We start from the raw sequence: 27071 nt of genomic DNA, 5'->3' as shown, positions 1-27071 counted from the left end.
AGGACACAGCAATCACGGAGAGTGCGTTCTGCCAGGATGTCATATGACGCCCTCCCAGAGCTGCCTGGAGGCAGTGTAGCGTTATTCGGCTATCTGCGGTCGCCAAATAGGAAACCAGCTAGGCCTTCATGGCTAATCTTTGAATATCTGGACATGTATACTGCGTATAATGCATTACATTCTACAATGTGTTGGTGTACATGGTATTACAGTGTGCAATGCGTTGCTGGATTCTGCATGACAGTGTACAGTGCATCACAGTCTACAATGTGTGGGTGTACACGGTATCACAGTGTGCAATGCGTTCTCTATCCTGCATGACAGAGTACAGTGCATCACAGTCTACAATGTGTGGGTGTACACGGTATCACAGTGTGCAATGCGTAGCTCCATCCTGCATGACAGAGTACAGTGCATTACAGTCTACAATGTGTTGGTGTACACGGTATTACATTGTACAGTGTATTACAGTGTGCAATGCATTGTACACTGCAGTCTACACTAAAGCATTTTACACTCATGCACTGTACACACTAACGCATTTGACATTTCTAGTGTGCAATGCGTTAGTGTGCAATGCATTCAACAGTACAATGCATTTGCAGTATTGGTGTATGTTTATTAAGCACAGATAATTAATCTGATTTTAGTTATCAAGGAGAAGTCTTCTCTATCCCCGTTTATGAGGTGGAGGACAATTGTTTTCCGAAGAAGAGAGGAGACTTTTTTTCAAGGAGATCTGTATAGATTTCCAGAGATATGTGTAGATGGTTGAGGGGCTGCATGTGATCTCCGGAGATAATTGTGATTAACGATCACCTGAGTTAAACCAGTGAATGAAAAGTGTCAAAAAACATGGATTGAAAATAATCTGCACTGACCACTGTGCTTTGTCAAGCCACATATTGGCACATTCTGGTGTCACACAGATGCGATGTGAAATTTGCAGTGTTTTCTGTGCAAGCGCTGCACCGCATCACAACCGCAACCCCTTCATGCCACCTGCTGCGGCTTTCTAGGTGAAGTTACCAACACACCAAAATTGGTACACAAAGCGTATTGCGATTTGCCAAATTGGATGGCATGCCTATTCACACCCATGTGCATACCCTGAAAAAGGGTCCTGCACATTTTTGGCCCGGATGCAGTGCAATTTGAGGTGTGCAAAATGTTTGTCTCTAATTGCAACGCACACAAATTGCATGTGATTTGCCCAGGAGTGCGGTGTTAGACCACAATGCATGTATGTGAAGCCAGAATAAAAGGATGTGGATTTTGTCTATTTTTACTTGCGCATGTTAACATTATGTAAGTGCATTTTTCTTCTGTTTAACATGCTATAGAAATACAACATGCATTTGGATGTAGTGTTTTTGTATGTGCATTTTGGAAGTATTCTAAACACACATTGACCCTAGGGCCACACCATATCTTATGCAGGCCATAGATGGGTCGAAAATCGGCCGATTTTTCGGCCGAAAATAAAATCGGCCGATTTTCGGATCATTAGTGGGCTATTTGTTCGGCCATTTTTCGGTATTTTGGCAGATTTTTTTTTTCGGTAAAGTTGGAAAAAAACGGCCGAATTTGCCGATCGGCCGATTTTCGCGGCAATGATGGGCAAATCGGCCGATTTTTTACTGATAAAAAATCTGCACATGAGCAGTGACCTGCAAGAGGAAGACAAAAAGAAGAAAAAGAAGAAGAGGATGATGATGAAGAAGAAGAGGATGATGATGATGATGATGATGATGATGATGATGAAGAAGAAGAAGAAGGATGATGATGAAGAAGAGGATAATGGTGAAGAAGAAGATGAGGATGAAGAAGAGGATGATGATGATGAAGAAGAAGAAGAAGAGGATGATGATGATGATGATGAAGAAGAGGATGGTGATGAAGAGGATGATGATGAAGAAGAAGAAGAGGATGATGATGAAGAAGAAGAGGATGATGATGAAGAAGAAGAAGAAGAGGATGATGAAGAAGAAGAGGATGATGAAGAAGAGGATGATGATGATGAAGAAGAAGAGGATGATGATGAAGAGGATGATGATGAAGAAGAAGAGGAAGAAGAAGGATGAAAAATGAGAGGAATTCCAGTATGGCAAAAAGTGTCCCTGCAGAGAGCTCCGCTATTTCTTTGACAGTTCCTTGACATTTACAGCAGTTGCAACATTGTATCTATTTGTTTCCGAATAAAAACATCTGTATCCTAAATGGATACAAATACATTGTTGCAACCGCTATAAATGTCAAAGAACTGTCAAAGAAATAGCGGAGCTCTCTGCAGGGACACTTTTTGCTGGCTGTAGACGGGATGAAAATCGGCCGATTTTTTTTACCATTACTGGTAACGTCGGCCGCTTGAACAACCGATTTTTCATTTTTTAAAAGAAAAATCGGCCGTTTTTCTCCCCGTCTATGGCCTGCATAAGCATTAGTGTGCCTGGGGGAGGGGGGGACCTTTGGCCTTTCCAAACACAGTAGATGCTCCAAGAATGTTTCCTTGAACTCTTGAAATGGTTAAAAAGGAAAGACACTCTAGATAGCCTGCACTGAGAATTGACTGTCATGATGACGTGTCAATGATTATTTGCTCTCATTTTTCAGGAGTGGTACTGCTTGCAGTTGAAGCTGGTAGAAATCCACCTTCACGTCCTCCACTCACCTTCACTTGTGGCCAGTGGATATTTTGTGGCCGCAGGCAAGAACTGGCATCGAGGACCTGCATAATGACCCTGGCATGCCTGAGGTGGTTTGGAAGCAGCACAGCAATTTGACCATCCCTTTCCTCTATGTTGGTTTTAGGGGTGCAGAATTGCTTCTCGTTCGTGAACGGACTGTCGCCGGATATCAGAGTCCCCATATTTTCAAGATATGTTTTAGCCATGTTGGCTTATTTTTATGTTATTTTCCAAGTGTGTCGCACCTAACCGCACAGTAGTGTGGTGCCATGCGTATTTGTGGCTGTGAATGGGGCTGTTTTTAGTAGACGTGTGTAGGTGCAATAACGTTTTCATCATGGTACCTGCGCACATCTACAGAGGGCATTGCATTTCTTTGCTGTGCTGGAAAATGTGTGTTCTTGCATGCGTTTCTGCACCACCAATGGTGTGAACAAGTCCTAAGGGCCGGTTCACACTATAGAAACAGTCTAGATGTGTTCCTGATGGGGTTTTTTCATGCCCTTTTGGCATGCATGTTTAGTGTGTTCCAGTACATTTTGGATGCGTTTTGGACATGTTTACATTGCATTTTTGTATCCCTTCCACTTATTTTTTTCTATTTTCTTTGTATTCAATGTAGTTAGGGACATGTGCGTTTTAGTACATTCAAGGACGTTTCACTGTGTTCCAGTACAGTTCTGTGCAGAAACAATGCAGCGTGGTCAGCTTTGTTTACAGCACCTGCAATGCACTGAAAATGCAAGCGCTGATGTGAACTATGACATTGACAACCACATAACCTTCTTTCTGTGCGTTTGTGATTCCGAAAAAGCAACTGAAACACATGTAGTGTGAACTGGCCCTAAAGGTTATTAGAGGTCAGGGAACGGGACTGACCAGGAATTGTGAATTCAATCAGACTAGTGGTGAGATACAATCAGCAATCGTATAATAATGTGAGATCTGAGCTGTAGCTGATAGAAAATGAGACACATTCACTTGATCAGTAAATAGATAAAGAGTGGGGCGGTGATTCATAGATTTGCATATGGGACAGGTGATGACGGGGTGGGGGAGGGGGTCAAGTTGTATAAGGAGACAGATTTAAAAGAGAAAAATGTTACAATGAAATATACACGGCATGAAACTTGCATATTTCCTAACTGGCAGAAGAACAATACATAGGTAACATTCATCCACTTTCTAGTCATTAGGCAAAATCATAATTGATTGATCAATATTCCTGGCACTGACACAACCCAGAAAATTGATCTCCATTTTTTAGGATGTAGCCATGACTGGGATTAGAACCCATGACCCAAGTGCTGTAAATTCTGAGCTCTAACCTCTAAACCACTGTGGGAGACACAGTTTGAGCTATAATGTAGAATAGTTACATTGTTTAAAAATGATAGAGCGAGCTGGTCACTGATATAGACTAGTAAAATGGTATTACACAAGATAAATATAACCACGAACAGTAGTGCATGAACTCGTGAAAGGTCATCCACCCCTGTGACAGTGTACTACACTATTGAGCACCTTTCTGGCTCCTGTGGCTGAGCTAATTCCTCCCCAGGACCATTTGGGCACCCACCCTGATGGATGGATTGAGCTGGATGGCTAACCCATAGCTGCCAGCATATCGCTGCACCCCCAGATGTGTGATGTGTATAACCCATGCACATTAATACTTTTGTTCTGGTGAGTGTAGACCAGTCCCAAGGGTGGTTTACCTTTCACGAGTTCATGCACTACTGTCCGTCACGGAGAGACCACACGTGCCATTCATAGGCACTCTCCGAGTTAATACTCTCACACGAAGGACATTCCATTATTCAGGAATGATTCTATGAACTTATTTTAGCACCATTTACAATATTACATCATTGTTGCAATTCTTTGCACTTTTTGGTTTTTACATGCGTTCATTATTGATCACATGCATTTATAGCGCTGCACTTGTCTTTAACATAGAATAGTTACGTGATTAAAGAGAATGAAGATATATAATTATATTGGGAAATTAGAAGTATATAAATTATTTGAGATATAAGTGTGAAAATGTTTAACATTTGAATACAGAATGTATGACATTCATTAGTAAATGCATTAGTTTCCTGATCATTTTGGAGACACAGCAAAAAAAAAAGAAATAGAAGAAAATAGAAACTTCTAATACAGGTGTACTATTTATTACATTCTAAGGATTCTCTTTTGCCATCATAAAAATGCCAATATTAATAAAGCCCGCGCTTGTGCGCCATCTAGCGAACATATCCGGTATTGCACCTAAAAATGTGCCAGACGGGATACCACATTTAGTAATAGCAAAGTAGTCAGTAGACGCTCGTTAATGAGCTTGCTAGACGTTGGTCAGAAGACTGATTGATTGACCGGAGTCTGCCTGAATGGTCAGACTCTGCTAGTAGACTCACATCTTAGTGAATCAGGGCCTAAGTGGCTTCAAAGTGGCTGCAGGAGATCAGCAGCACAGAGATGGCATTCAGTTGAAATTTATATATTCACTTTAAAGGATAAAAAAGGCTTGTTTAGCAATGTTATAATATGTTAACGTTTTAGTCAAAGTTGCGTTCATTGTACTATTATGAGGATTTTGAATCTGACTGCAGTATGCCTTTTTATGATGCTGAGCTGCAGGTGCTGTCTCTTCTTCCTCAGCCTGTTGGTGACAATGGCTTCCTGTCGGGAGGGGGAGCCATGCTCTGGTTTACAGTTGACCTCATTTAATGTATGACTCACTCTAACAGATGATGTCATGAACTGGCTGCCTCCTCTTTCCATATTCAGTTTGGCACCAATTCACTGAGGGGGCAGCTCTGATTTAACTAAAGACCTTAGTACATTTTAATACATTTTCTGTATTAATATTATGATGTAAGGCTATTTTTCTTTTTTACCTGGTGACAAAAGATATACTCACCAGCTCTGCCATCCCCATTCCCACCAGTGCTGAACACTGCTGCAGGGATTACCAATCCAGATGTGGGGGTTATAAATCCCAGTCCCCTATCATCCACATACAATGACGTCACTTCTCTTCAGGATCCTGGGAGGACTCACCACTGCACAGCCATTAGGAAGTGTCAGCAGACAAATAAACATCCAAAGACTTTCTTCCCTCACCCACCCCCTTTCCCCTGGAAGAAAACAGAAGAGAAGTGGAGTTTTGGGACCTGAAAGACATGTGATGGCAGGTTTAGGTAAGTAAAAATAGTATTTAGAGAGGGTTTCTTATTCCAGAGATCAGAGAATAGTGGGAGATGGGAGGTGGTTGCTATTTACCTGGAGTTGGGCTTTAAGACAGGCTGATCGCCTATCAATAATGACAAGAGATGAAAGAAGTACCCATTCTAACAGCAGTTGCTGAACCCCTGTAAAATTACATTTTACTCTGACCCAGGTTGTGCTGAACTACAAAACTCAAAGAAAACATGAGAATAATATTAAAATTGCCATTTCTAGTAGCATTCAGTTAAGTACAGACTATAGTTACGGTTTGGTCAATAAAATACTAGATTTTTGTAAAATAAATGACAAGCATAGCTAAAAAAAAAGGGTATAACAAACAAAAACCAATCCTAGGAGGGCTATCTGAAAGTCTGCAAGTATGATCAATGAAACCTGGAAGAAACCCAGTTTATGTTAATCCATAGGGCTTTCATCCCATTTCTTTGTTCAAAATACACTGCACTACAACAAGCCAAGTGCCCTCAGTGTGGTTCCAATAAACCCTCTTTACTGCATCGCTTCTGGATTTGACTCTGATTTCAAACTTCTGGGAACAAATTATCAATTTCATCGCTAACATCACCGAATTATGCGTATCCAAACCCCCACTCCTGCTGCTATTCAGTTATGACCAAGGTGCACTAGTGTCATTAGAGGCTTTGAAAGCTCATATTTCTCAATGGATCCACATCTGTTTGATGGAGGCCCGAAAAAGCATTTTGAAAATTTGGACGGTTTCTTCTCCACCCACATTTAATATGGTCAAAAAATATCTTATGTCCCTTTTTCTACAAAGAGAAACTGGATGCTAAACTGCAGGATTATATCCAAACCAAGCGTTTTTTTACAAGATGGAAGTCATACGTTGCGCACAATTTCTCCAACCTGAAATCTCATCTTTGATGGTCTCCTTCCAATACAAAGAGTGGTACTCTAAAGCCAATTTGACTAACTCTTTGGCAAGTTAAAGCTACAAAAAAATCGGGACATAGCTTTTGTTATACCTATATTTTCACCTTATTTATCTTGTATTTGTTTATGATTAGACATAGTATATAGTCAATTTCTCTAGGAGTTATCCAAGCCTCTAGTAAGTTTTCTTCTTCTGTACTATGCGAGAAAGCTCACTTATGCACTGGCGTTTAAATGCGGCATATTTCATTGTTATGCATTTCTATCCATCATGTTTACTTTTTGCTACCATGTATCCTACTGATTTGATGCATTCAGCCATGACCAAAAATACTGCCACCCCTGCATTTCTGTCAGACAATGCACCACTTCACCCAGAAAAGTGTTGCAATTACAAATGTTTAGGCATCATCATGCTTATTTCTTCTGTTTGTTTTGGTATGACACACAAAAAAAAAAAAAAAAAAAAAAGTGGATAAATAAAAAGCCAAATCTGACACATTCCACGCAAAACCCTGAAAATGAGACAACATTATTGCCACGTTCTCATAATTGTAAGAAATAATTCCATTCTAAGTTTGTGATGCTCCTGTAATTTGTAATTAAACTCAACTGTATCAATTAACAAAAAATAATGTTCCTGTGTCCACTGTGCACAACACTGTCAAGAAATTTACAGTCTATGACACTTCAACTAATCTTCCTGCACGTGGACGAAAGAGAAAAACTTGATCAAAGATTGCAACAAAGGATTGTTGGAACAGTGGATAAAGAACCTCGATCAACTTCCAGACAAATTTAAAGCTGACCTTCAGGCACAGAGTACAACTGTGTCAGCTCGCACTATACGTCGCAATCTGAATGAAAAGGGATGCTATGGTAGGAGACCAGGAGGACCCCACTGCTGACACAAAAAAACATAAAAAAAGCCAGATTGGAGTTTACCAGAACTTCCCAGAGGAAGCAAAAATCCTTTTGGGAGAATGTACTGTGAACAAACAAAACAAAATGACAGATTTTTGGTAAAGCCCATCATTCTACTGTTTTCAGAAAAAGAAAAGAATACAGTCCCAACAGTCAAACATTGTGGAAGTTCATTGATGTTTTGGGGTTGCTTTGCTACTTCAGGCACTGGACATCTTGATCTTGTGCATGATATTATGAAATCTGAAGACTACCAAAGAATTCTGGGGTGCAATGTGGGCCGTGTCAGAAAGTTGGGTCTCCGTCAGAGGTCATGGGTCTTACAGCAGGACAATGACCCAAAGCACATGTCAAAAAAGCACCCAGAAATGGTTTCAGACAAAGCAATGTATTGAAATGGCCAGCAATGAGTCCAGATCAATCCTATAGAGAGAAGGCAGAGATCTCAAAGCAGCAGTTGGGAATAGGAACCCTGCCAATCTCAGAGACCTGGAGCAGTTGGCGAAAAAAGAGTGGTCCAAACTTCCAGAGACGTGTAAGAAACGCACTAATGGCAACAGGAAGTGATTGATTTAAGATATTTTTATCAAAGGGTGTGTACCAAATATTAAATTGAGGGTACCAATAATTTTGTTCAGTTCATTTTTGGGGTTTTGCATGGAATGTGTCAGATTTGGCTTTTTGTTTCTCCACTTTTGTGCCATACTAATACAAAAAAAATAACATGAGAATGTTGAAACATTTGTTCCTGCAACAATTTTCTGTGCGAAGTGGTGCATTATCTGACAGAAATGCAGGGGTGCCAATATTTTTGACCATGACTGTATTCCTCTATATCTGCATGATCACTTAGACCAGGTAAGTGGGATGTTTTATCTGCTGCTCACTTGTATTGGTTGATTACTTGTATATTGTGAAAACTTTAACATATTAAAAAAGAAAAAAAAATATCAATATGGAGATTCTCTAAGGCAGGGGATCTTGTCTGCTGATCCTCCACTGAGCAGAGCAGGGAAACGATAGGTCTGTGTCCGATCTGTTTCTGCAGAGCAGACACAGACAAAGTCCACTCTGCTCTATGAGCAGCTGGGGGTAAACGGACCGGCTGTCCGTTTACACCCTACTGCCCCCCGATCCGATCCACTTAGATGGAGGGGAACAGATCCCCTTCTGTTTGGAGGCAGGCAGGTGTAAATGGACACAAGTTCGTTTATACCCACTGGTCCAAAGGAATAAATGGATCATCTGATTAAGTCTATCTGAAAAACTGACAAGCGGACCTAATCGGCATACCCATGTGAAAGGGGCCACAGACTCAAAACATTATTATAACTGCATTCCACTGTGTAGTAAATAGGACATAAAAAGTAATAAAACAACAAGCCAACCATGTAGCAAACACCACACGTGTTAAACACAGCTAAATACAGAGAAAAATACATTTATGACAGGTGTTTAACTACCAACATTCATCTAGTTCTGAGATTCACAAAGTTCTATCACTCAGAATAGCCCTGCCTGCCAGTGTAGAGGGTCCAATTTTTTTTTTCTTTGCTGCATTTTTACTTTTACTTACAGGTCTCACCCCCACCTTCACCCTATGACTGCACAGTTAGAGGAGAGGTAGCACACTGATGACCTTATTTCTCTGTCACTTTGCGCTCTCCATCCCTCAGCATTTGTTGCAGTACGTCTGATTGGCTCCTTGTGTTGCTTCTTCCTTCTCTTGGCTCTGCTGTACAGTAGACTGCAGGAAGCTGATAGCAAGTCAAATTCAAGCACTTACATTGCTTGCATTAAAATTCAATTAAATTGCATATTATATTACAGAGCTGTATTATTTGCACCTATTATATCTATCAGCTTAAACAGAATTATAGAGGCTGCCTCTTTCCTTCTGAAATTACTAGATGTCTTTCCATTGTTTCATGGCGATGGCTTTGGTACTTCCTAAGTTGCTGACCTCAAATAAGCATATGGTTCCAAGCTAGCTGCATGTCTATTCAAGTTGACGGATTTAGAAAGCCTTGAAGCCAATGACAGAAAGTCATCTAAGACTAAAAGTTTAGAAATGTTAACCAACATATCCCTCTTCATACACGTTTCCTTGGCACAAATATACGTAGGATTTATCTGTGGGCTGAGCTATACGTACTGTACCCAGTTGTATTGTAACTATGGACTCAGAACTGTGGGACAAAATTAAAAAAGTTAGCAAAGACATGCTACTAATAACCATTCTGCTAGTAGCAACAATTTTCCAAAGCAAAATGAAAGCAAAAAAAGAAGACATCTGATTGGGTGTCATAATGGCTCCAATTTTGGTATGAGCTCACCCTTCTGCTTGTGGAAGCTGCACATGCATACGATACAAATGTTTGAAGCACTGGAATGCTCTAAAACAAACTTTATTTTAAAAAACACACTACACTCAAGTTCACAAAAACATAAAAACACACGAGGCCAAACTTTACATGATGTGCATAAATTAAGTACATGTTTCACTCTAAATTATTCATGGTCTCTCCTGCTAATCAGAATGTAATCTTACTTTACACAACTGAAAGCTTAGACAGTTTTAATAATTCAGTGTTACTAAACACAGACGTCATCTGAGAAATATCAAAGCCATTTTACAATACAATTCTATTCTCACAACAGAAATACGCACTGCAAAATATCAGCGGAATGGAACACATCAGAAATAATGATGTGCAGTATTAAATAACATGACTTGTAACATTTCCAAATAGTGGGAAATATAAATGAAAACTATGCAAAAGCATTCAACACAAATCCAAATGAATGAGAAGGCTCACAGCAACAGCAGTCTGATGTAACAATTTGGCATAATTCTACATGTAAGCTGAAAGCATAATTTCATTCAATGATCCATAGCCAGCTAACCTCACTGCTGGAATCGGGAAGATGAATAACTTTCAGTGTGTATCTTGCCACACCATATTGTACCAAGATTGAAAATACAAGATACAGGGAATTAGTAAAAGAAATGCCATTTGCAGTGAGTGAGAGAAAATCACAAACGTTTGGGAGAAATGGCTAGGTAATAAAAATATTTAAAAAATATATATGTCCAGCAAGTCATTTAGTGATTTTCTTTTGCTTGCTAAATCTCTATGCATTATTAACAACTGCCATTTTTTAAGGAAATACTATTTTTACCTTTTTTCATCTTTTATTGCACATTAGCCTGCTGATCATCAAAAGTTTCTTTACAGTCACTTCCTGTCTACATGCACACTAGCATCATTCTCAGGGAGGGTCTCCTAATGAGAACAGTGGGCCATAATGTGTATCAGCACCACCATTTGTATTCTCCATTGGAACAGCATGACATAACTTGGAGTTATGAACAAAGCATTGTCACCCTGTAACAAGTGTATGAACAAGGACATTCACACCAAGATCAGCAGTTATTTTTTAAAGCTGAATTTCATGCAGATATTTAAAAAATACAAATTAATGCAGCTCTGTATTCATGAATACATCCTTAAAAGCAATTAAATTGACAGATTCTGTTGAGCAGAGCTCAGACTAGCAGACTAGAGGTGAAAGGAGCTGGCTGACAGAAGAAGAGAGCAGAGTGACTGAAAGAGAATTGTTACTGAATTGCAGCAGAGAAAAAACAGGTTTCATGGACTGACGGACAAGTCTGTTCTTTGTGGCAGAGCTAGGCAAATCTCAAAATTGGATAAACAGAAATACAAATCCTTTGGCAAGTAAACCAGTTCTCTTATATATATTTTATTTGTGTATTTAGATGTTTAGCAAAAGTTTTAAAATTACTTTTAAAGTTACTGTAACATGCAAAAGAGAAAATCCTCTCTGTATCAACACATAGGCATATTCCTGCAGAGTATATTCCCCACACGCTGGTTTAGCAGCTCAGTGTTGGTACCTGCACTTTTGCAATTCTGAATTGCGGGAAGAATCGCTGTGATTCTGCCCGCAATTCCCAAATCGTACCACAATTGTGGCAAAAGGCACCATGCTCATTTGGGTGCCATTCATTCCTAATGTCACCCCAAAAGTGGTGCGTTTCTGCCATTATTGTTGCGGGAAAGAATTGCATTGCAATCATGGTATTTGCACTGTCTGAAGCTGTCACCAAAAAAAAAGAAGCTCCTGCTGCTTTTTTGGTGACAGCTTTGCACAATGTCTTTTGCGCAACAATTGTCTTTTGCGCACAGTTAAGAACGAATGGCACCCAAACAAGCATGTTGCATTTCGTCACAACTGCAGAGTAATTTGAAATTGCAATGAAAGATCGCCAAGTGTGAATGCAGCCTTACCATGTTTCACTGTACTATGTATGGGAGGTTCGCCCCACCTGCATGTGGAAATACCAATACACGCTGGACACCTTAAATTGTAGATTTAAATAAAGAATTTTAAAAATTATTAAAGTGTATATATTTTAGTGATTGGGTTTACAAATGCTTTAATATCAGGGAGCATTAAAGCATTTGTAAATGAGGACATACATGTCACATGCATGTATAAAATGGTTTTTTTTTTTTTAAATTTACGAAAAAATATGAAAATGCTGATTCCTCCTTTTCCTTGACAGATACCTCAGTTTGCCTCACTGAAAATTCATGTATGTGATTACGATACGTCACCTGAACAATCATTGTTTGTCCAAGCGGCAGGACCACCCAACGGTTACAATTACAGCCGATTCAGAAAAATTTGTCAAAATTCTAACAGTATATTGCCAGTTTACTTTGCCTGGTAAGAGTAAACTGATTGTAAACCCATTTTTTAAAAATAAAAACAGGTTTATACTTACCTGCTATGTGCAATGGCTACTGGCTCCTCCTCTTCTTTGTGTGCCCCCATAGCAAGCTGCTTGCTGAGCCACACTGCCTGCCTCCATAGGCACACACCGTGCAGCTTGCACCTGACCCCCACCCCTTTGTCACAGGATTCAACTGATAACATTGGAAGCCAATGGCTCCCGCTGCCTCAGCAAAGCCAGTGAAAAAGTGAGAGGAGAGAGCCGCTGGAGTCGGGCACAGCACTGAATCGAGTGAGGACTCAGGTATATATAAAAGGGAGATGAAGGGACATACTAATACTTAAACATTTCTACCCTTAATGAAAGGAATTAGAGTAAAACATGTTTAGGCTTTAGAACCACTTTAAACAGGCCAGATCGGACCTTCAATCTGTTGCCCATGGGCACTTTCAAGACGTCCTGCACAACCAACAACCATTGTAAAGTTGGCTATACACTAGAAGAATTTTGTTCAAAAACCTTTGTTTCAGGACCATTCTTTCGATTTTCAAATCATTAGTGAGATCAAAAATCAGTGTGGAAATATTTCCATACTGAGTGTATGTGGTTTTCACTCAGGAAAGTGCGTTAATTCCAAAATCGAATGTTAGAAGCAAACAATTTTTAACAACATTCGAATGTACTGTGAGAATATTTGTATGAACGTTCGTACAAATGCTTGTTTGAAAATCTTCTAGTATATGGTCAGCTTAAGTGGATGAATCAATTGGATAGATTAGAAAAATCTGCCTGATTGCTTTGTTTGCTCTGAAATAAGCTGGTGTTAGACTTTTTGGCGCTGATTTACTAAGAATAAGGTGAAGCAATAGAAGTTAGACACCAAACTTCACCTAATTGAAACCATTAAGACCTTGATGTGGTGAACAGAAAAATGTCTTCACAAAAGGAAAATGTCTATTAGTAAATGTCGAATTGGAATAGTCGGGTTTACAAAATAGGCAATTCTAAACTTGGTCCCTAGAGGGTGTAGGAGCCAGGATTCCATTTCCCATCTTTCCCATTTCTTTCTAGAATCAATTGGCGGGTGTGATTTGCTGTTTGATTTCTTTTAATACTAATTCTATTATTAATTCTCTTTCTTGCTTTGTAGTGTTTTTTTTTTTTTTTTGCATGTTCTGCAAATAAATGCATTTTTTAATGTTACAGAGTAATGCATACTATTTTCTAATGTTAAATATATATCTAATTGTCACAGTTTATATCTATATACATTTTTAATGTCAAATTTGAATTTTCTTATAATATTTACTTATAAGTATATATATCTTAATTCTTGACTTGTGGTACTAGTATATATGCTAGATAGCATTACAGTCAGTGTTGCAGTCAGCATTGTGGCTTAGAGGTCAGCACTTCCCCCTAGCAGCCCTAGGGTTGCAAGTTCAAATCCCAACCGTGCCACTAAAGTCAAGGAGTTTGCATGTTCTGTCTGTGTGGGTTTCCTCCCATGCTGGTATTTGTTTTGGCTCCTGTATAAATTGTCCCTAGTAAATGAATGTGAGTTAGGGACTTCACATTCTACGCTCCCTGAAGGCAGGGCCTGATGTGAACGTAAAACATATATGTAAAGTGCTGTGTAAATTAAGCACCTGAACTAATAAAAATGCATTTTTATATATGTGTGTTTTGCAATCTGGTACATTTTAGAAAGTTTCACATAATGTAGACAAAAGAGCTGACATTACAAATAAAAAGTGTGTATGTGGGGGAGGTTGCTCTTCTACCCTCCTTTTCTAGCCTGCACGACTGTTTGCTCAGATAAGAGCGTTAGTGATTTTTTTTTTGTTTCAAATCCATGACAGTTGTATCTCTGTTATATGACACATTCTAATTCATATATAATATCTACTTATAATTCTATATAATTCTTGAATCATGGTACTACTATATATTCCTCAGAGCTTAGTGAATGTGGTGAAATTTCATTTTGCAAAGAACAGCCAATCATATGCAAGTATTTTTTCTTGCACATGATTGGATGATGGAAATTAGCAGAGCTTCACCGCATTCGACAAATTTTGGGGGAAATTCCCTTGCAAAGTCAACAGTCTGTTTGCCTTTAGTAAATCAACCTCATTGTTTGCATCCTACTGCTCCCTGACATCTATGCACTGGCTAGCTTTATTATTATTATTATACAGTATTTACAAAGCGCCAATGGTTCGCTCAGCGCTGTACATTACAGAGGGGGACAGAACATGTGACAGAACAATACCAATACAATGCAAAACATGAGGGGATCGAGGGCCCTGCTCTTTCGAGCTTACAATCTAGGAGGGAGGGGATAGTGGTACAGGAGGAGATAGCTGTGGGGGATGGAGTGGTAGGAAGAATGGAGGAGGTCGGCAGGTTAGCAGGGGGTGGGGTAGGCTTCCCTGAAGAGATGGGTTTTCAGGATGCGCCTAAAGGAGAGGAGAGTAGGTGATAATCTGATGGGTTGGGGCAGGGAGTTCCAGAGGATGGGTGACACCCTGGAGAAGTCCTGGAGGCGGGCATGGGAGGAGGAGACCAGGGAACTAGAGAGAAGGAGGTCTTGTGAGGAGCGGAGTGTGCGTGCTGGGCGGTACTTGGATATTAGGTCAGTGATGTAGTTCGGGGCAGTATGGTTGACAGCTTTGTACGTCAGTGTTAGGATTTTGAATTTGATCCGTTGCGTAATCGGAAGCCAGTGGAGGGATTGGCAGAGGGGGGTGGCGGAGATGGAGCGGTTGGAAAGGTGAATGAGTCTGGCAGCCGTATATTCAGGATCGACTGACTGAAGCGGGGATAGCCAGAGGCGAGGCAGGCCAGTGAGGAGGGAGTTGCAGTAGTCAAGTCGTGATATGATGAGGGAGTGGATGAGCTGTTTAGTGGTTTCTGGGGTTAGGAACGTGCGTATTTTGGCGATGTTGCGGAGGTGGAGTCTGCACGAGTTTGTTAAAGATTGGACTTGGGGCTAGAAGGATAGGTTGGAGTCCAGAATGACACCAAGTACTCTGGCCTGCGGGGCGGGTTTGATGGTGGCGTTGTTGGATGTGACGGAGAAGTCAGTGGCGGGTGGTGTCCGGGCTGGGGGGAAGACAAGAAACTCGGTTTTGGAGAGGTTCAGTTTAAGGAAGTGGAGCGACATCCAGTCTGATATGTCGCTCAGTAGGTGTGTGATTCGGGCGGAGACCGAGGGGGGGAGGTGGGGGGTTGAGAGATAGATTTGTGTGTCGTCAGCATAGAGGTGGTAGTTGAAGCCGTGAGAGTGTATGAGTTGGCCAAGGGAGGAGGTGTAGATGGAGAAGAGAAGGGGCCCGAGGACAGAGCCTTGAGGGACCCCAACAGAGAGGGGGAGTGAGGGGGAGGTGGTAGCATTATAGGTAACGCTGAAAGAGCGTTGTGACAGGTAGGATGAGAGCCAGGAGAGAGCAGAATCTCTGAGCTTTATCATCAATATCAATTTATGATGAGAAACCTACATGATGTAGTAAACAAATTGTGGTCCAGAGACACTGTATTGCCCAAAACACGGTCATTCTCTACACAGGGATGCATTTTACTGATGCTCACTGATGTTTCAAGTCACTGCTATTTAGAAACTGATCAAACTTGGCAGTCACTTTTAGAAACATGTTTTGCACTGTTGGTCCTAATACCGCATATAACCCCATATATGTGCTGATAACTGTATACAATGAATATGATATCTGTAACCAAGTATTCTCATCCCTTCTGCAAGTAGTAGTGAAACTAGAGTTGCTTGAGTATCAGTGCAGCTTACTTTCCTTTTCAAAACACGTAGATTTATGAAAAGATTATTCAAACATAGTGACCTTGTTGACCATGGCAAGCCAGACACAATCATCCAATGCAGGCTTTAAAATGAAACAGTACAGTATTTTATCTATATAGACACACTATATTGCCAAAAGTATTGGGACACCCTGCCAAATCATTGGATTCAGGTGTTCCAATCACCTCCATGGACACAGGTGTATAAAATCAAGCACCTAGGCATGCAGATTGCTTCAACAAATATTTGTGAAAGAATGGGTCACTCTCAGGAGCTCGGTGAATTTAAGCATGGTACAGTGAAAGGTTGCCACCTGTGCAATAAGTCCAACCGTGAAATTTCCTTGCTACTAAATATTCCACGGATAACGGTTAGTGGAATTATAATAAAGTGGAAGCAACTGGGAACAACAGCAACTCAGCCACGAAGTGGTAGGCCACGTAAAATGACAGAGTGGGTCAGCGCATGCTAAAGCGCACAGTGCGCAGAAGTCACAAACTGTCTGTAGAGTCAATAACTAAAGACCTCCAAACTTTGTGGTGTCTTCAGATTAGCACAACAGTGCATAGAGAGCTTCATAGAATGGGTTTCCATGGCCAAGCAGCTGCATCCAAGCCTTACAGTACATCACCAATTGCAACGCAAAGCTTCGGATTCAGTGGTGTAGAGCACGCCACCACTGGACTCTAGAGCAGTGAAGACTTGTTCTCTGGAGTGACAAATCATGCTTCTCTGTCTGGCAATCCAATCGATGTATCTGGCTTTGGCAGTTACCAGGAGAGCGGTACTTGCCTGACTGCATTGTAAAATGTGGTGGAGGGGGCCTTATGGTGTGGGGTTGTTTTTCAGGAGTTGGGCTTGGCCCCTTAGTTCCAGTGAAGGGAACTCTTAAGGCATCAGCATGCCAAGACATTTCAGACAATTTCCTGCTCCCAGCTTTGAGGGAATAGTTTGGGGATGGCCCCTTCCTGTTCCAACATGACTGCCCAATAGTGTACAAAGCAAGTTCCATAAAGACATGGATAAGCAAGTTTGGGGTGGAGGAACTTGAATGGCCTGCACAGAGTCCTGAACTTAACCTGATAGAACACCTAAAACCTTGTGGACAGCCTTCCCAAAAGTGTTGAAGCTGTTATAGTTGCAAAGGGTGGGCCAACTCAATATTGAACTCTACGGACCAAGACTGGGATGCCATTAAAGTTCATGTGTGTGTAAAGGTAGGCGTCCCAATACTTTTGGCAATATAATGTATACTGTATATCTACACACGTGCACACACACTAAAACTATAAGGCACTTACCTGACAGACAGTCATTCTCTCCAAAAAGAGAAGAAAATTATCTTTTCTCTCAGAACCTTGGGCAAAAGTCAAGCTTTTAGCTGTTCGCCAAAAATACCTCAGTTCTTTCGTGTTTTCCTGATTTTTCTTAACAAAACAGAAAGCTTTAGTTCCAATATGGCCGGAAGGCAAAGACTTAAAAACTGCACTGGTTCCTGTATAAACAGACTTTTTCACTTCTTTGTAATTTTTACAAAACCTCCTGATCAGCAGCGTTGAACGATCTTTGCGGTTCTTTGAGAAATCATTTTCTATTTCCTCTTCGTTTTGTTCATGACAGTCTTGAATTTGAAATGGACAGGGTAACTTCTGTCCGTGTATATTGTCTACAGGAAATTCTGGCATTGTCTCTGGGCACAAATTTGATTGGTAATTCACAGGGAGGCTAATGTGTTCATGGTTACCGCCATTTCTATCAGAACTGCAAGCGCTGGGTGGACAACTATTGCAGCAATTTCTCCTCAATGTCTGTAAATGGCTGCTCAAAATACACTGGTTATTTGTGGAACTGGAATATAAACCACTCTTCTGACTGGAATTACTTTTGTGTAATGTTGGAATGTAAGTGGCACCATCTGTGCAGTGATCATTCACTATAAAGTTACCTTTTAATGCCTGCCCTTCCACAGATGATGTATCTGCTTTAAAATTAATTTCTGTCAACACAGCAGGAATCTGGGAGTCTGTACAAACATTGTTCTGTTTAAGAGGATTGTAGGACTTGCAGAACTGATTAAAACCTAGGCTGGACTTGTAGGCTCGCTCAAACATTTTGCTGTTGAAATAATCACCGGCATGGGAGGTACAGAGGTTCCCTTGTCCTTTACTTTCTATTAAAAAAGGCTTGGTCACAGAATTCTGCACTCTATGCCCTTTTAACTTTGTTAAGCCTGGCACAGTCTCTATGTTATGTCTTTTTATAACGTTAGTATCCAAACTATTCTTAGAATTTTCATCTCCAGTTGACTGAGAAGGTGTCACTTTCTCCTCTACTGATGGTAAAACACAGGCTGCAATATCCTCGGAGGTCATACTGACTCTCTAGACTTCAGCTTTCTGCTTCTGCGACCACAAATCAGGTACACAATGTACTTTGTTTTATTGCAAGCTCATATTCTTTCAATAAAAATATCAATATCATGAAAACATTTATTTTGTTTTGCAGCAGATGTGAATTGTTTTTCCCTTGTCTTGAATCATATACTCTTTGTCACAAATCATGCATCTTTAAGGATAGTTCCATCCAGCTGTTTACTCCAGAGATGCATGAACACAGCTTGGTGGATTCATTTCTGATAGCAGACACGTAAAATCCAGTTTCTTTCCAGGAGTGTCTAGGGCTGCAAAATGGTCCACAATACAACATTTCTGCAAATACAAAGAAAAAATTAGTAAAATATTATTTTAAAAAAAAATGTTGCCTAGTTTACTACTATAAGTACTGTATTTAACAGGGATCAACGCAAAGATAAATAATCAGCATCAAATTATTGTATTAAAATTTGACTTGATTTAACATATTCCAATGCAATAGCACCTGCTTGGGTGCGACTTTTGTTATGTTTTATGTTCTTTGAAAGTTTCATCAAAATACTAAGAAAAATGTTAAAAGTACACTGAAAAAAAATCATGTTTATTATTTGTACTGTAATAACCTAAGCTGAAAACAGCTACCTGATTAGCACATTCTACAGTATTAAAGAAACCCTAATGCTTAACCACTTCCTGTCCAGACACTTTTACCCCCTTCCTGTCCAGGGCAATTTTCAGCTTTCAGTGCTATCACACTTTGAATGACAATTGCGTGGTCATGCAACACTGTACCCATATTAATTTTTTACCATTTTTTTGAGACAGATAAAGCTTTATTTTAGTGGTATTTATTCACCGCTGGGATTTTAATTTTTTTTGCTATGTAAATGAAAATGTCCCAAAATTTTGAAAAAAGTGTTTTTCTTATAAAACGTTGCAAATAATATTTCTTCATAAATCTTGGCCAACATATATTCCGTTATCTTTTTAGTAAAAAAAATAAATAAGCCAAATTAGTTTATATCCAAACATTATAATTTTAAAACTTTTTTTACATTTTTAATTTTTTTTATATTATTTATGTTTTTGGTTTTTTTTTTCTTACGTACTGTCACCCTAGCAGTATAGTGTCACCATGGTGACACTGTACTACTTGTGGGGGGTGATGAAGATTTTTTTTTTTTTTTTTTTACAGTGATTGCTTTTACACCCATATAGGATGTAAAAGCAATCATTTCTCTTTCTCTCTGTCTGCATTCTTGCAGCCATTGAGAACTACCGAGTGAGCTGTGATTGGTCACAGCTTGTTACATGGTACAAGGCTGTTGTGAATAGCCTTGTACCATGTGACCTCTGTGATCATTCACAGATTTCACACGTAGTAAGCAATGATGTCACAAGTGACATCTTGCTTACTACTTTGCATGTGATCACTGATTGTCCAATCAGTGATCACATGATCGGGATCCAGTCCGACGATCGGTGTTTCACTGTGTCCGGAGGACGCAGCGGGCACCGGAACGCGGTGCTGCGTGCTTCCAGGGAGCGCACACAGCTAGAAATGGCGGGTGCCGTTTATGAACGGCAACCCGCCCCTGGAGTGCCACCGTCCTGCCGTTTATAAACAGCAGGAGGACGGCAAGTGGTTAAAGTGTCACTAAAAGCAATTTTAAAAACATTTTTTATAAAAAAGGAAGGTTTATAACCACTGCCAGGTTTTTTTGCCTTCTGCGTCCCATTGGTGAGATTTCCCTTCACTTCCTGTCCCATAGCCAAAACAGGGAGAGAAAATCCCTCCAAAGTGATGAAATCTCAGGGTGTCTGCAAAACTAGTGTCGCAAATGGAAGATTTCCCCTGTCTTACTGTACTGATGTCAATCCAAAATTTGGGATTTTCTTTTACTCTCACTTTTAGAGATAATGGTAAATAGGACAAATAAAGCTGGAACAGACAGCAATAAAAAACTGACAGGTGTTCCAATCCCTCCCCACTCTGTTCAAAACTAAAAATAAAAGGTTTTGACTTTTGTTACAATTAAAGCATATGGAAAGGCAAAACTTGTAGGCAGGTGCCTACATTAGATTTGTTTTAAGACTGTTAATTCATATTACTGTGATGACACCTTTAAATATCTGGGTTGGCATACAGGGTTATTGTAAGAGCATGACAGGTCTTCCCTTGTATGTGTGAGTCACTTCCTTTCTAAAGGCTATGTATGCATGGAATGATGGCCTCCTGGAGCAGTCCGGAGTGGGAACTGTGCAGTGAGGATTTGTGTACCATGTAATCTGCTGTTCTGGCAGCATACCCCTTAAATGGGACTGTTTGTAAGGGAATCCATGTGAATGGACTCTGTTGTATGGACTTCCTTACTTTAAGGTATGTGCAGAACCACTAGGGACAGACAACCAAATCAAGCACGGCCTATTGTTATCTATTGTACAGTACAGTCTTCATATGGAAGAGCTCTTCTGAAAAGAAGGTAAACTGTAGTGATGTACTACCTCTAATATATTCGGCAACCTATTTCAGGTTGTTATTTAAATTAGAAGTTGTCTTGTTTAACTCTTCTGAGGCGAAGAATTCAAATGTCTTACACTTGTGTGTAGTCAGGGTGTATCTGATGAACAGGAGGGGAACATGGGGTGAAGAGTGAGTGGGCAGTTTGGTACTTTATGTTAGATAATGATCACTTGCGCTTAGGACACACCAATATTAAACACTCAATATTAAACAAAAACTGGGCTGCTGCTCCCATAAAGGTACAACCTTAACAACAACGCTTGTCGTTCCCAGTGATCAATATGTAGAGCCGATAGATATATAAGATGTAAGGAATGGAGAGAGGCATCCAAAATAGTGCATTTCTGTTTATTAGTAAAAGCAGACACACTGGTATTGCACTCACATGTTTCGAGATACAATAGGCATGAATCTCCAAGTGTACAATAGTAGGTTGCTAGTATTCCACAAAGCTCATAAGTTTAGTATCCCCACGTTCGTGCCTGATGCATTTCACCCCTCCTACTGGGCATCCTCAGAGGCATCATGTCTGCTTTTACTAATAAACGGAATTACACTATCTTGGATGCCTCTCTCAATTCCTTACATGTATATACAGTCAGGTCCATAAATTTTGGGACATTGACACAATTCTAACATTTTTGGCTCTATACACCACCACAAGGGATTTGAAATAAAACAAGATGTGCTTTAACTGCAGACTGTCAGCTTTAATTTGAGGGTATTTACATCCAAATCAGGTGAACGGTGTTGGAATTACAACAGTTTGCATATGTGCCTCCCACTTGTTAAGGGACCAAAAGTAATGGGACAATTGGCTTCTCAGCTGTTCCATGGCCAGGTGTGTGTTATTCCCTCATTATCCCAATTATAATGACCAGATAAAAGGTCCAGAGTTCATTTCAAGTGTGCTATTTGCATTTGGAATCTGTTGCTGTCAACTCTCAAGATGAGATCCAAAGAGCTGTCACTATCAGTGAAGCAAGCCATCATTAGGCAGAAAAAAACAAAACAAACCCATCAGAGAGATAGCAAAAACATTAGGCATGGCCAAAACAACTGTTTGGAACAGTCTTAAAAAGAAGGAACGCACCGGTGAGCTCAGCAACACCAAAACACCTGGAAGACAACGGAAAACAACTGTGGTGGATGACCGAAGAATTCTTTCCCTGGTGAAGAAAACACCCTTCACAACAGTTGGCCAGATCAAGAACACTCTCCAGGAGGTAGGTGTATGTGTGTCAACGTCAACAATCAAGAGAAGACTTCACCAGAGTGAATACAGAGGGTTCACCACAAGATGTAAACCATTGGTGAGCCTCAAAAACAGGAAGGCCAGATTAGACTTTGCCAAACGACATCTAAAAAAGCCTTCACAGTTCTGGAACAACATCCTATGGATAGATGAGACCAAGATCAACTTGTACCAGAGTGATGGGAAGAGAAGAGTATGGAGAAGGAAAGGAACTGCTCATGATCCTAAGCATACCACCTCATCAGTGAAGCATGGTGGCGGTAGTGTCATGGCGTGGGCATGTATGGCTGCCAATGGAACTGGTTCTTTTGTATTTATTGATGATGTGACTGCTGACAAAAACAGCAGGATGAATTCTGAAGTGTTTCGGGCAATATTATCTGCTCATATTCAGCCAAATGCTTCACAACTCATTGGACGCCGCTTCACAGTGCAGATGGACAATGACCCAAAGCATACTGCAAAAGCAACCAAAGAGTTTTTTAAGGGAAAGAAGTGGAATGTTATGCAATGGCCAAGTCAATCACCTGACCTGAATCCGATTGAGCATGCATTTCACTTGCTGAAGACAAAACTGAAGGGAAAATGCCCCAAGAACAAGCAGGAACTGAAGACAGTTGCAGTAGAGGCCTGGCAGAGCATCACCAGGGATGAAACCCAGCGTCTGGTGATGTCTATGCGTTCCAGACTTCAGGCTGTAATTGACCACAAAGGATTTGCAACCAAGTTTGAAAAAGTGAAAGTTTGATTTATGATTATTCTGTCCCATTACTTTTGGTCCCTTAACAAGTGGGAGGCACATATGCAAACTATTGTAATTCCTACACCGTTGACCTGATTTGGCTGTAAATACCCGCAAATTAAAGCGGACAGTCTGCAGTTAAAGCACATCTTGTTTGTTTCATTTCAAATCCATTGTGGTGGTGTATAGAGCCAAAAATGTTAGAATTGTGTTGATGTCCCAATATTTATGGACCTGACTGTATCTATTGGCTCTACATTTGAATTATTGGAAATGACAAGTAACATTTAATCAGGACTACAAGCTCCAGAAACTCACCAAAGAACATTTACTTGAATCAGATGGTCTGCAAGAATTCTCAGAGCCTCCAGGCAAAATGCACTTGTGCCTGCCCATATCTGTGAATTCAATCCCCAGGGACTCCTGAGTATCCTGACCAACCTCTGTATCAAAAGTCAGCCCAGCAAAAGTCTAAGGGGTTTGGGATTGCACAAGTGGGGCCCAGGGAAACAAAAAGATTTTGGCTGAATTACTTTAGATTCCCATAGGCAATGGTCATGTAATTTGGGTAAGAATACATTTTGGAAAATAACTTAGAAAGAATAACTGTATTTTACTAAAGCTGCAGTTCCCTTAAATGATCTAATAATGATAACTCATATGCCTCATGGGACAAGCCTTGATCTTATTAGAAATCAGATTTCCTGGGTTAAGGACAGAGCACCTTTGCATTTGGCAACATATTTCCATGTGATATTTGGAACTTGTCACAGTTGAGATATCCATCCATCACTGAAATATGCTATTGCCAGACTCCAGCTGTGATGCCAATTCTGAGAATCTGAGGAAACGCAGATCAGTATTCCATCATGTACAGTAACATGCCTTGTAGCTATTACCATTTCCAAGAATTTGACTTTGACAGCCTCTAGGTCTACGCAAGAGCTGTAACTATTACAATTAAGTCTCATGACAGGTTTCCTTTAAAAAATTGCATGTGTATTGGTGAAAATAAGGCTCTATTTACACATTTCCATGTGCAGCAACACATGTAAAAATAGAGCAAGATGTGTTGCCATTTAAGTATTCTGCAGAGTAAACAAATAGACCAGATATAAAGTGCAACAGAATGCACAGATGCTACAATTCCCCACTCCCCACCTGGTGAAATGGGAAGGTTCAAGTGGTTTCTAAAGGCAGAAGGTTTTTTTACCTTAATGCATTCTAAGCTTTAAGGTAAAAAAAAAACCTTCTGAGTGCAGCTCGCTCCCCTCAGCCCCCCTCGTACTTACCTGAGCCCAATCTCAATCCAACGATGTGCCCAAGAGAAGAGGCTCTCTCCCTCCTCACTGGATCAGAGCCCATTTATTCCTGCTGCTGTCAATCACAGAAAGTGGGGAAGGAGTAGAGGGTGAGGTCGAGACGCACTGTGTGTGTCACTGGACAAGCAAGTGGCTTGCTTTGGGAGCACTCAGCGAGGGGAGGAGTGGGGAGTGCCAGCAGGGGACACAAGAATAGAAGGATCAGGGGTGATCTGTGCAAACCCATTGCACAAAGCAAGTATGTGTGACATGTTTGTGTTTTTTTTACATTTACATTCAGTTTAAATGATCCAAACTTGGAAGTTTACTAAAGTAAACCTATGCTGTGAAAAAATATGAAGGCTACCACTGCTAAACTCCTTTGAAAACTCCAGTTGCCTGTCTACATCTAGTCCAAATACTTTGTAACACAGAATAAGCATCTATGAGACAAATACATGAACTGGAATTTCATATCTTCCTCAGCAGTTAAAGGGTCAGTCAACCAAAATTCAATGCGTTAGTTATGGTAGGAGCTAGCATATGTCTACTCCAACATCAAGATCTCACTGCCATAATTTCCAGCTCTGACCCTGTGTTTTGGGATGGGTAAGGTGTTAATTTTATAAATATAAAATAAATTAGTTAAAAGAGAAGTATGGGATTTTATTTTTTTAAATCAAAAATCAATTAAAAAATAAAAAACATTCTTACCTATGCTGCATCTGTCCCCCGCTGTCACTAAGTGTGAGAACTCAGCGATCACATGACTGCTGATCGCTGAGTTCTCACGTTGCTCTGAGCAGTCAGTCCCTGCTGTCTGCTCTGCCCCCCCCCCCCCCACACCCTCACCCTGGGTGCTCACTGAAGCGCTGGGCTGTGGAGTTGGAAGGAACGTCTAGCTCAGGCTCTCAGGGCTGAGCCAGGTGCCGCTGTAGACTCTGAGGTGTATCCCGGCTTTAAAGTCAGCTGAAAGCAATAGCAATAGCTGTATAAAGTCACATTACAAATGCAAGTTTTTCTGCATTTTTTAGCATTTTTGCATTAGTGTTTAAACACGTTTTTTCATGTTTGCTGTATGTTACGTCTTTCCATGTTTTTACAGCTAAAAAACTCCTCTAGAAACTCACTAGTTCTGGGGGGGGGGGGGGTTTCCTGCCAAAAAACACTGATTAAAGCCTATGTATGCATGGACATAAGATAACATGCTGGGGAGTTTACTGGCTGTAGAAAAAAACACCAAAAAGCAAAAACAGCAGCTGTAAAAACATCCAGTGTGCATGAGGACTTAAAATGGCCATAGATAAGAGGACAGACCCAGCAATCCAATTGCAACAATCTTTGTCCTAAGAGATATACGAACATGTCAGGTGGTTTAACTCTCCATCTACAAAAGAACAAAATATCAGATTAGGGTGAACTAGCCCTTTGAGACAATGCATACCTACACCCCTCTGTGCCTAGCCTTCCACAAGGAAAGGAAGAAGCAAATGGGTAAAACTGGCAAAGAGCCTGAATTACATACTTTGCATTCACAAATGAACCACAAAAGAGCGCTTTTTATATTACTGACATCCACCCCCTTTCAATTGTTTAATATATTAAAAATGTCTAATGTTTAAAAATGCTATTTTCCATGGACACCAGTTAGCAAAGTACTTTTGCAAATAAATCTGAGAAATACAGGTCATCTAGCTGTGTCAATTTTGATGAATATATGGCAAAGACTGAACACATTTTTATTTAGAAATCTGTTCTTTTAAACACCCTAAATAACTTTCTATTTGATATACAGTTAGGTCCATATATGTTTGGACACAGACACAATTTTAGTTTTTTTTTCAGGTATTTACCAAAACATATCCAAGCTATAGTTATATAATGGATATGGGCTTAAAGGGCACACTCCACTCTCAGGTTTAATTTGAAGGTATGTACATCCAAATTGGAGGAAGGGTTTAGGAATTACAGCTTTTAAGAGCAGCCAGCCCCCCTTTTCAAGGGACCAAAAGTAATTGGAGAATTGAATCAAAAGTTGTTTCATGGCCAGGTGTGGGCTACTCATTCGTTTTTTCTTCATCAATTAAGCAGTAAATGTTCTGGAGTTGATTTTAAGTGTGGTATTTGCATTTGAAATCTATTGTTCTGAATCTACATCATGTGTTCAAAGGAGCTGTCCATGCAAGTGAAACAGGCCATTTTAAGGCTTCAAAAACGAAACAAATTCATCAGAGAGATAGCAGCAACATTAGGAGTGGCCAAATCAACAGTTTGGTACATTCTGAGGAAAGAAGAACTGGTGAGCTCAGCAACATAAAAAGGCATGGACGTCCACATAAGACAACAGTGGTGGATGATCGCAGGATCCTCTCTATGGTAAAGAAAAACCCATTCACAACATCCAGACAAGTGAAGGAGGTGGGCGTATCATTGTCAGTCAACAATCAAGAGAAGACTTCACGAGAGCAAATACAGAGGGTTCACCAGAAGGTGCAAACCATTTATAAGTCTGAAGAATAGAAAAGCCAAATTAGACTTTGC

At 40.3% G+C, this 27071-nt stretch overlaps 1 protein-coding gene across 1 annotated transcript in view; it reads right to left on the bottom strand.

The window, feature by feature from the left end:
• Nucleotides 1-24657, bottom strand: part of PLCE1 (phospholipase C epsilon 1) — a 596448-nt gene extending 571791 nt beyond the window's left edge. Inside the window, exons 1-2 of the mRNA XM_089687781.1 lie at nt 24522-24657; nt 17638-19044 (exon numbers count right to left, since the gene is read on the bottom strand). Coding sequence (XP_089543907.1) covers nt 17638-18708 — 1071 coding nt within the window. The 5' untranslated portion in view covers nt 18709-19044; nt 24522-24657. The remainder of the gene's footprint in view (nt 1-17637; nt 19045-24521) is intronic.
• Nucleotides 24658-27071: the final 2414 nt, after the last annotated feature.

The sequence above is a fragment of the Staurois parvus genome, unplaced genomic scaffold, assembly GCF_062004578.1.
Source record: "Staurois parvus isolate SC_StPar_1 unplaced genomic scaffold, SC_StPar_1.0 ptg000437l, whole genome shotgun sequence".
In the NCBI taxonomy this organism is placed as follows: Eukaryota; Metazoa; Chordata; class Amphibia; order Anura; family Ranidae; genus Staurois; species Staurois parvus.
This window is presented reverse-complemented; position numbering and strand designations above follow the sequence as displayed.